We start from the raw sequence: 10845 nt of genomic DNA, 5'->3' as shown, positions 1-10845 counted from the left end.
GGCTGCTCCGCGAGGCTCTCTTGGCGGGGCAGCCCAGCTGCACTAGCTCCGCTGAGGAGGGGGAGGCGCCCAACCGCCCCTCGGTAACTCGAGCCCCAGCTGGCGGGTCTGGCCGCTGGGTCTTTGTCCTCTAGCTTCCTCTTGCTGCCCAGACGGGCTAAGCTGCTCCAGGGGAGTGAGGGCCCGCCCCAGCCCGGCACCTCCTGCACCAGTGTGCAGATCCCTGCGCACAGACACACACACAACCACAAGCACGTGGGGACACTTCAACATCATGCACCAAAGCCACTGCCCCCACCCTGGCAGAACTGCATCTGGGCACCCACTTCCATGACACACCCACACCTAGCCGAGCTGTCGGGACACAGGCAGGTGGCCAAGAGGCACAGCCACGTTACTGACTGGCATGCAAACATGCAGTATACACCAAGGCACAATGTCATGGACACCACCTCATACATGCACACTGGAGGGTGCCCCACCCACACTGTCTCTAGAAACCGTCAGTCCACACAGGTGTGTGTGTGCTGGACATACATCCAAACACATGCACTGTCACACAGAGGTGCCACACAGGACAATCGACCTGCCCACAGGAGCACACACTCAGCACAATCACATCTACCAGCCTTGCTCAGGGCAGAGATCTGGGATGTCCAGGCCACACCAAACAGACACGATGCCAATGGAATGGAACATTTAATTGTTTCTGCGGTGCTCCCGGACAGGGATTGCGGGGCCTTTGGCAGAGCCCTGGCTAATGGAACCAACAAAGGTGCCCATCAGCCAGTACCAGGTAGGGCGGCAGCCTCAGGGCTAGGCTGAGGACAACCAGCACTTGGGCTGTTGCTTAAGACAATTTCTGAGACTAATGGGTAAGGAATGTTGCCTTTGATTAGAGGAGAATAGAGGCTGCAGTTAGGGGAGGAGATAGGTCTTGGGTTGGGGGGAGGGGCTCCAAGGTCGGAAGGTTAGGAATAACAGGGAGTTGGTCACAAGGCTGGGTGATGGCTGCAGGGAATGTGGTGACGGAGTCCAGGGGGCTGACTTGGCTCAGGCCAGTTTCAGGAACTCCTGCAGTGTGTTTTGTTCCACAGCCTCCACGAAGAGCTCATAGTCCTGGGGGAGGGGACGAGAGGTGGTCACCTGAGTGCTGGTGCTTTGTCTCAAGTCTGACTCTGGCTGGCAAACCCCTACAACACTCCCTCCACCCCCAACCCCCAGGCCCATACCCCACAGTACTGGTCCCCGTTGACGATCTGGGGTGGGGTGGCCTTGGGGTTGCCCGCCAAGGCTCGCATCTCATCCCGCAGGGCGTTGTCCTGGGAGATGTCCACTAGCTGGTACTGGATGCGCTTCCCATCCAGGATGCGGGTCACCTCGCTCTGTTGGGACTTGATCTGGGGGCAGAGGGCGGGCAGGGGTTAGTGAGCAGACTGGAGGGTTTATGGGGGGGAATCCTGGGCAGAAAGAAAGGGACTGTGGCCAGGAGCTTTTGTCTCCCTGTGCCCCTCCACACCCTAGGGGAGGGTTCTGGCCACTAGGAGTTGGGAAGATGAGTCAGGCTTGTGGTGGTGTGGGATGAGACAGGAACCACCAACCATGAGAAGGGGAGTCAGAGTGAAGGTACGTGAAATAAATTATGGGTGGGGAGAGCCAGGAGCTCAGCAAGGAGAAAGCAGGGCAGGCCTGGGTGGAGACTGGTAAGGGGCCACCCTCCGCCCCAGGTACACACGCAGTGGAGGAGAGGAAGGGCAAGATAAGGACATGGTCAAAGATCAGCCTGGTAGTGGGGGTGCTGAGGACCCGGGATGCCCGAAGGAGGTGTGCAGGATGCGGCCGCGGAGCCCGGCACGCCCCCCACCCCCGCCCTCACCCCCCACCCCCGCCGCCCAACTCAGGAATCGGTGCCCAGCACCTCGCTGCCTCCGCCGTGGGGGCGGGTCCCAGGCTCCGGGTCCAGAGCAACGGTACCGCCACCCGCGCTCTACCCCAGGGCGCGCACTCACTTCGCGGGAGCCGGTGACCGACGTGCTGTAGACGCGCAGGCCGCTCATGCTGCGGGTGGACCGACGGGCCGACAAGCAGACGGGGTGGCGGTGGCAGCAGCTGCACGGCCTGGAGACCAGGCCTCCGCGCTCGGGAGCGGTTTCCTTCCTGCTCAGCCCGCGAGTCACCGCTCTCGGGACCAATGGGCGGTGCGGACAGGCGCGCGGCCGGGGCGGGGCCTGCGCGACCCCGCCCCGCGCACCGCCGGGCCCCTGCCCCACCTCCTTGGGGACTGGGCGCACCGAGGACCCGGTCCCACACAGGGCCGCCCTTTTCAGCCCTCCCTGACCTGCGGCTCACAGTGTGAGGCTGGGGAGCGACCTGTCGGCAGGAAAGGCCGGGAAAGGCGGGGCTGAGGGTTCGGCAGAGGCCTCGCCCTCAGCCTCGCGAGGGTCTGCTTGCACCCAGCAACCCACCCACCCCCCCGGTGCCACGACAGCGCCGCTCAGCTCTGGGCTTTGAAGGCTTGGGCCGTCTTCAAACCTAAAGTTCCCCAGGTAGGGAGTCTTGCTTCAAGGCATCCACCCTCCCCAACACACACATTGTCCCAGGGGCCACCCACACATAGCTAACCCCGCGGGCACACCACAGCAGGGACGGCCCCTGCTTGGAGATTTCCCCAGAGCTCCTCTCCGCTCAGATCGGCAGGTTTAGACAAGTAACGATGGTGGCAAGAGACAGGGCCACACCCTCAAAGAGCCAGATGGAGGCCAAGGTATGAGAGTTTTCTAGTTCTGGACTGGGTGGAGGCAGAGGCTGGTGTCAGGACTCCTGAGAGTCTGGGCCCTTGTTAAAGATCCACTGCTGGTCTTGGGATGGCCCCAGGCCCACCCCAAATCCATGCTGCAAATGGCACTCCAAAGCTCACAGCAAAAGGCAGGGGGTGCAGAGGGAGCAACCAGCGCAACTTTGGAGACTCAGCTCTCTGTCTGGGATTGACATGACGCCTCCCGTAAGTCCTCCCAGGCCCGGGGCGCCAAGGATGGCCCAGGAAGACAATCCTAGCTCCTCGAGGCAAACACAGTGCCCTGCCCTGCTCTGGGGAAGCCACTTCCTTACAGCAACCCACAGGCAGCAGACTTCCTCTTCAGAGGACTACTGAAACCCAATGACAAACTTGCTCTATGACTCAGGGCAGCTTCACCCAATAGAAAGTGTTGTGGGAAGAGATCTTATCTGTCCCCACAGAAGGACAGAGGAGCAGAAGTGGTAGAAATACAGACATGAGGCTGGACCTGCCAAAGTTCCCTGCTTGCTGCTGTTTGGAGAACTTGGCTAAACACCCACGCTTTGGCTCCAGCAAGCCAAAATGAGGGGTGGAGTAGGCACTGATGGTGATGGAAAGCAATGGAAAACTGAGGAGTCAGTTAAAATTTTATTTTGTAATCAAAATAGGCAATACAAACCAGTTGACATAACAAGGATTCATATAAATAACTGCTTATAAACTTTATGAGGAAAAATACCCGTGAGCATGGTGGCTGGGATCCCAGTACAGGGTGGAGACCAACCAGGCAGCTCTGCTTTTAGGAGGCTGGAGCCCAGAGGCTGAAGGGATGGATGGGTGGGGCTGCTCTGAATGGAAGGGATAAGTCACGCCATAAATAAAACACAAACTTGTAGAAACACTTAAGGAGTCTCATTCAGGCCAGCAGTGATGTCCAGGATGCTGTCCTGCCAGCCCAAAGCTTAGCAAGAATCTCCCAGTGGCTGGCTCTGGACTCCTGAACTACTCAGTGCTCCCCCCTCCCCACACATGGCCTGGCTTGGCCTGGCTCCAGGTCTAGAGGAGGCCTGGGGCTGCCCCAACAACCAGAAACAAACAACTACAAGATGCTCCCTCAATGAGGAGGCAAGAGAAACCAGAAATCAGTGGGTCCAAAGGACCCAGAGAAACAAACAATGGAAAACACTGAAAGCTGTACCTTAAAGCTGACCTGTGCTGGGTACTCTGAACTCTCAAGGAGCCCAGAGCAGGAAAGGGAAAGGACCCCCAACCCCAAACACAAGAGAGGCACAAATCAGAAGGCTGGGCACTGGCCCCAGCCCCAGAGGAAGGGGGTGAGCAGCTTGACAGTTGCCCTGTGGTATCCTGGGGGAAAATCCTGCCCAAACCCAGAGTCATAGAGGAGACAGTTTGCACTCAAAGCCCAAGAAGGGGGCTACCTGGCCAGCCTGAGAACAAAGGAGAAAGGGCTGTGCTAACCACATGACCAGGGCCCCAAGGGCACAGGGCAACTAGAGTGGGGTCTCTGTAAATGGACATGGTAGCACAGATGAAGGAGCCCTCATTATAATCCCTAGGCCCCCAATTCTAGTGAATACTTTGCTAACGAATAGATCACCCTGAGGCATCTGTGAGAATAAGAGCCCTGAGGAAGAAGCGGTGGGACTGGGCCTATGAAAACCCAGAGCCAGCTCAAGTCCCAGGAAGGTGGCACATGGGGCCTGAGAATTCTCCAATGGCCATTGTTACTGGTACTCAGCCTTTCCTGGCTCCTCTAAGGAACTTTGGGCATCAGCACGACCACGGTATGGAGGGGGAATGAATGTGGATCCATCCCAAAGGATGGAGAAGGGAGGTAAGCAGCCTGTTTGACGTCAGCTTGCAACTGGGAACAGTCTGTGAGGACTTCCCAGTCTACCTGCGAAAGTTAATTAGTAACTCACCCTCAAAAGGTGAATCAGTATGACAGGACAAATACAATCCAACAAGGCAAAGCCATAGTGGGGCAGGGCAAACAAACTTCTCTAATCAGCCCTTGGCTCCAGATGCAGGCTCATACCTCCCCTCCACCCCTTCTCTCTGGGAATAGCAGCAGATAGGAGGCAAGAGATTGTCAGGGCAGGACCTGCTAAACCAGGCTCTCAGCAGACCAGATTCTTCCTGGGGGAATACAGCCTGTCCCACCCCCAGCATTCCTCACTGTGTGACACAGTTTTCTCCCATGTCCTGGGCGTATCTGTCTGACATGGTGGTCCTTAAGTCCTCGATGTCACGGCGTAGCTGTTGAACCTCTTCTAGTTTCCTCCTGATCACATCTGGCTTCTGAAAATCTAGCTGAGTTCCTGGGTGCTGTGCAGCTGGGGAGGAGAGCATTTCAAGAGAATATTAGTAAGTCAGTCAGGAGACGCTTTCATGTGGAAGGGGCAGTATGGATAGGCAGTACTGTAAGGCCTGTGGTCTTGGAACATAGCACATTTGAAAAAACAACTAGGGATAATGGACTGAAAACTTGCTGCCTAAGGGCCACTTTTTTGTTTGTCCTGCACCCAGGCACCCCATAAGGATACCTGTTTCCGAAACAGATTTACTGAATGTCTACTTTGCAAAACACAGGCTCTCAGAGGGTGGTGATCAGGCCACGGAGCCCAGTTCAGACATTACCAATAATGATGGGAAAGGTGGATAGGGGTGAAAGAATGAAAGCCACTCTCTCCTGGGTCCCAGACTGGCCTGAGGACTCACAGTGAATGCCCAGGAGCAGGGAGAGATTGGGGTCATGGCCCTGGGCCCTCTGGGTCACAATGCTACAGACAGCCTGCAGATCTTGAAAGCAACTGGCCAACTCCTGGTGCAGCTCAAATGCCAGCTGGGCCGTGTCTGATGAAGATGAAGACCCTGATTGGGCCTGGCGCAGGTGTTCTTGGAGCATCAGATTCTTCTCAATGAGGTCCTGGTTCTGTACTGAAAGCTGAGCAGATAAACAGGTTGAGTACATTAACCCAGGCCCAGGAAAACATCAGAGTATCTGCGTATAAGTATGGACATATTTGTGTGGAGGGGAAGCTATGAGTCAAAGGCGATGTCCCTCCTCCCCACCCCTACCAACAGGCTTTGCACTCCCCTCTTCCCCCTCAACATCAGGCCTAGGTTCTCCTGCAGATAGGTTGGACCCACAGGATTGCAGCATTAGAGGGGAAACTGCACCCCAACAGACTGAGTCAGCAGCCTCCAGGTTTCTGTTCAGGAACCAGAGAAGATACTCCCGCCCCCTGGAACTCTATCTGAAGCCAGTCCCTCAGCCAACTCTGTTAGCCAGGCTATTAGAGAAGGCTTAACGTGAACTGTGAAATCTGAGGAGACACTGGTTTCAATCTCTCCCTGCCACCCTGACAAAAGTGGCCACCAGCCAGCCTGATGAGAATGTGTCAGAGGAATAAAGCAGGCAAGAAAGACAACATGACAGCTAGTGGCCACTGGGTGGGCAGGGGTGAGGGGGCTGAAGAAGCTGGGGACCTGGAGGACACAGTGCTGAAACGTGTCCTGCCTTTTCAATCCTTCACCTCAGTGGAGTCAGGCTTCACTAAAGAGACCAGCTATTCACATATATCTGTGTCTCTTTCCCTCCCTTTCCCAGAACAGCTTAATGCACACTCCTTCTCTTCCTACCTCAATTCTGTTTTAAAGACACTGAATAGAGTTCCTCCTCCAGTCCCAGCCCTTCGCCCACACTGGGTCATGTGACAATCCTAGCTCTGGGAGACTCCTTCCTCGGCACTTGGCCAGTAACCTTGGCTGCCCCCTGCTGACAGCTCTGTTTACTCCATGAGGATCACCAAACCTTCAATCTTCTTGAACCCTTCATCCCCAACCCCACAAACCTGTGGCTGCAAGAAGACAAAATAAGAGAAAGTGATTTTCCATATCCAAAAAGCATTCCTGGGTAATTATGGCCACTCAAAGACAGGCTTGGGACCTTTAATATAAAGGATGATGCAATGTCCCTTCTTATTCCTCCACCAAAAAAGCTTAGCAGGGACCTCTCACACATGGGTGCTCCTGTGGGAGGAGGGATGAGGAGGATACACAGAGAAATCAGATTTGTAAAGACAGGACCAAGAGGCCTGGCTGATGCTACTCACCTCTTTCACAGCTGTGCGCAGCTGCTGCAGGGCTGTCTCCCTCCTTTGGGCCTCCTCTTTCAGGGCCTGGCTTGTTCCTTCTTCCTGAGCCACTTCCTGTTCTAGGCTCTGAATCCCATGGCAAGGAGGGTGGGAGAACACATCAGGGGTAATAAGTCTGGTTCAGACCATACTGTCTCCAGTCTAGACTATATTCATAGTAAAGCTTCACCCTGCCCACACAATGCTGCTAAGGTATTACAGTATTTTAGAACAGCCCTGATCTGTGACTTCACATCAAAACCCTTCTCTAGCCCCTGATCATGTAGCAACAGAGGCCAGCTCCTCAGCAGGGCATTCTAAGCCAGTCTGGCCCTTACCTACTTTTCTAACCTTATCTCCTTTTACCCTCCACACAGCCTCCGCTCCAGTCACAATGAATGACTGACTGGCTTTCAGCCCCAAAAGTTCCAGCTCCAATGCTGTTGGCTCACTCCTCTTCCCCTTTGCCCAAAATGCCCCACTCTGCTCTGCCAGTCACCCAGGAAACCTCCCACCGGAACCTTCCTTAATCTGCAAATCAGATCCAATTAATCCTAATATTGCCCTGCTACTCATCTACTCATACCTCCATCATGGCTCATGAGTACATGTGTTAGTTGTGTATATGATTCCTCCCTTCACTAGACCATAACTTTCTTGAGGGCAAGGAATGTCCATTCAATTGAGTTCAATTATTTATCAAGCACTTTCTGTTGACAGGCACTGGGGATACTGAAAAGAATACCAAACAATCCCTGTCTTCGAGGAGCTCACAGCCAAATGCCCTTGACAATACTGTATATTAAATGCTTTTGACAGAGATGACAGGGGTAAAGGGCACTCTCTCAGGCTCCTAATCTAGTGAGAGAGAGAGAGACAGAGAGAGAAGAGAGATTGTGTGTGTGTGTGTGTGTGTGTGTGTGTGTGTGCGCGCGCGCGCGTGCGCACGCAAGGGTAGTCAGGGTCAGGAGAGGGAGGTATTTACATATTATCTTCTGCCTCTCATTCTGTTCATTCCAATTTCCCCCCAGTTTTGAAACTGATTTGAACAAATAAAGTATAAATAATATTTCTGAACTTTTCCATTTTGTATTAATAAAAAATTTAGCAGCCAAGGAGAATGTCTCACCGCCATGAAATACCCAAGGTGACCATTCTGAATCCACCTAATTTCACCAAATTCACCTGGCATTTTAATTTGTCTGAGAAGTCTCATCATGGAGAAATGTACTATTTAAAATGTTGTGGAACCTCAGAGTTCCAGGAAACATACTCTGAGATCCATTAAAAACTACTAAAATCCTGGGATTTTACATGGATGTAGGGAATTCCCTGGCAGTCCAGTGGTTGGGACTGGACCGCACTATCACTGCCTAGGGCCCGGGTTCAATCCTTTGTCAGGGAACTAAGGTCCTGCAAGCTAAGCGGTGCAGCTAATAATAATAATAAATAAATGGATGTAAACACTGACTAGGCTTAACTGTCTCCTTACAGGACCTGAAATATGTGCACTAAATAGACCCACGTAATGCCAAGGGTAGCACTGCAGTTTTCAGTTGTTCCTCAGAGGAACTGCATTTCGCTCATTTTGGTGTGAACACCTCTTTTGGAGTCCAAAGAGAACGTGCATTTAGGATTTCTTGGAGAACCCAATTAAGGACACTCCTACTCGAGCCCAAAATAGAAACCAGGAGTTGTCTTTGATTTTTCCTTATTCTTCAACCTCTACATTTTGTCAGTCACTGATTCCTTTCAATTTTACCTCCTAAAATTCATTTAAATCTGTTCCCTCACATCTCCTTCTTGCTATGCTGCCTTATGCATCATCCCTCATTATCTCTCACTAGGATTTCTGCAACAGTCCACTGGCCTCCAGCCTCACCTCTCTCCAAGTGACAATCTTCTTCCACACTCAAGCCTGAGTTGCAAACCTCACCATATCATACCTCAATTAAATGCTATGGTAGATTCCCATCACCTACTTAAAGAATAAAAGCTAACTTAGTTGGACAGTCCCAGCCCTCCCACAGCCCAGTTCTCCATTTATCACCTTACTTCAACAATATCAAACTGCTTGCAGCTCCACGTGCAAACCCTGCTGTTTCATGTCTTCGTGTTCCTACCCATGCTGTTCCTTCTATCAGGAACTCTAGTACCATCCTATCCTGTGCCTCCTCATTGCCTGGCTAACTCCTCCTCCTCTTTCAAGGAGGCTCATGATCTCCAGAAACCCTTCCTTGACCTCCCTACTTTCACTGACCCTTTCATGCTCCCCCAGGGTAATATGGATGCTCTCACAGCACTGTGCTAAAACCTCTTCCCAAAAAAGACTGTAGGCTAAAAGCACCAAGTGGGTCTCATTTTTGTACTCCTAACACCGAGTAAATTGCATGGCAGAGAACAATGTTAGTTGCATTCTAGAAATTCCATCAAGTCCTGCCCCAACAATGTCCCAAGGACTCCAGCTCACCTGTACTTGTGAACGCAACTGATCAATCTTTTGCTGCTGCTTCTCCACAATCTGAAAGGCAAAATTATCAAGGAAGGCTGTAAGCACATGCTGATAGTGACGTCAGAGGGCAAGAGGTTGCACCAGGATCTGTGGTCTGGCTATTAGCCCAACTGGCTATAGCCAATCAACAGTGAGAACACAGTGAAGACAAGTTAGCTCTAACTACAGAAATATAACCCAGACTCCCTATTCTGTCTAACTAGCTTCACACTCCTGTTCTCCAGTCACAAAGAGATTTACACAAAGAGGAATGTAGTGTGGACCTATGTTTACCATGGAAAAGTCAGGTGGAGCGAGACACCCTCACCCTGATGACTGTAGGCCAGTAGAATCAACTTCATAAACAGTCAGTGTACATTCTTGTTCTTTGGCAAAGGACACGACTGAAAATTCAGTTTATGAAGCCTGCCCTATCCAGGGCTATGACAGTTATCATTACTTATAGCTTTGGTCACACTGACTGTTCAAGGAGAGAACTTAAACAGGCCCAGTTTCCTGTCCTTTGAGACCTCAGGTACTCTCTGAACCATTTCTGGGTCTTCTTTTTTACTGACTTTCAACTAACCTCACTGGTAGGCCCTGGGCGCCTTCTTCTCTGCTGAATTAGAGCCCCCTCACTGGCTACAACTCTGCCCAGTGCAAGAGGTTCTGTACAGGGCCTGGGCCATGAACGAGCTGCACCAAGCTTCACCGCACCATATTGAAGCATCTAAGTTTGGATGTTCAGAGGCATGTCCTTCCCTAACTTTGATTGCTGGTCATAAGGATGAATATATAAAATGTGAATTTATTATGCAGGGATGACTTCTCAGAAAAGAGAAAAAACTCTGGGTAGCAGATCCTAGGGGGCTCGGGGCCAGAAATTCATGATTCCCTACCAATACCCAATCTTTTCTTGCCTCTAAGCCTACCCCCTGTTACAGCCTGGACACCCTCAGTCACCTTTCGAAGGGAATCACGTTCCTTCTGCCAGGACTCGGTTTCCATTTGGGGACCATCTCCCTGTTGAGCTGGATCTTCTCCACTGGCCTCCTTCACACACCGCTTATCTTGCAGGCTGAAAAACAGTGGCCTTTTCAAGAACTCTGAAGTCAGAGAGACCTGGCTTTGACTCCTAATTCCACTATTTACTGTATATTTTGGGGCAAGACACTTAGGCCCTTCTAAGCCATAGCTGGGGATAACGTCTTAGGTCTGTATAACGTAGGGAGTGCCACACAGAAACTGCTTGTTCAGTCTATGTTAGTTCCCTTCCCTAGAGGCCAGCATCTATATGATGTGCTACCAATTCTCTCCCCAACGCTTTTTTATTCTTTGTTTTGATATTTGAATGTAAACATTCATCACATGTATTTAAATTATAAAAGTCACACATATACAATGCAGAAATTTAAGAA

General features: G+C 52.0%; 2 protein-coding genes across 6 annotated transcripts in view; both read right to left on the bottom strand.

Annotated features, from left to right (window-relative positions):
• Positions 1-680: 680 nt before the first annotated feature.
• SH3BGRL3 (SH3 domain binding glutamate rich protein like 3) lies at positions 681-3525 on the bottom strand. The gene is made up of 4 exons (XM_057735262.1): positions 3516-3525; positions 2010-2338; positions 1233-1400; positions 681-1119 (listed from the first exon to the last, which is right to left on the bottom strand). Exons 1-4 carry the CDS (start codon positions 3523-3525, stop codon positions 1054-1056), a joined length of 573 nt encoding a protein of 190 aa, XP_057591245.1. The 3' UTR covers positions 681-1053.
• The window catches only part of CEP85 (centrosomal protein 85), a 38653-nt gene continuing 31225 nt past the window's right edge, over positions 3418-10845 (bottom strand). For all 5 annotated transcript variants that reach the window (XM_057700962.1, XM_057700989.1, XM_057700972.1 and 2 more), the window contains 5 exons: positions 10391-10505; positions 9407-9457; positions 6916-7023; positions 5519-5744; positions 3418-5133 (listed from right to left, as the gene is read on the bottom strand). In XM_057700962.1, the coding sequence (XP_057556945.1) occupies positions 4973-5133; positions 5519-5744; positions 6916-7023; positions 9407-9457; positions 10391-10505 (661 nt within the window). In that variant the 3' untranslated portion in view covers positions 3418-4972. The remainder of the gene's footprint in view (positions 5134-5518; positions 5745-6915; positions 7024-9406; positions 9458-10390; positions 10506-10845) is intronic.

Source organism: Hippopotamus amphibius, chromosome 1 (assembly GCF_030028045.1).
Source record: "Hippopotamus amphibius kiboko isolate mHipAmp2 chromosome 1, mHipAmp2.hap2, whole genome shotgun sequence".
NCBI classification, from domain to species: domain Eukaryota; kingdom Metazoa; phylum Chordata; class Mammalia; order Artiodactyla; family Hippopotamidae; genus Hippopotamus; species Hippopotamus amphibius.
The sequence above is the reverse complement of the archived record's forward strand: the minus strand, read 5'-3'. Positions and strand labels throughout refer to the sequence as shown.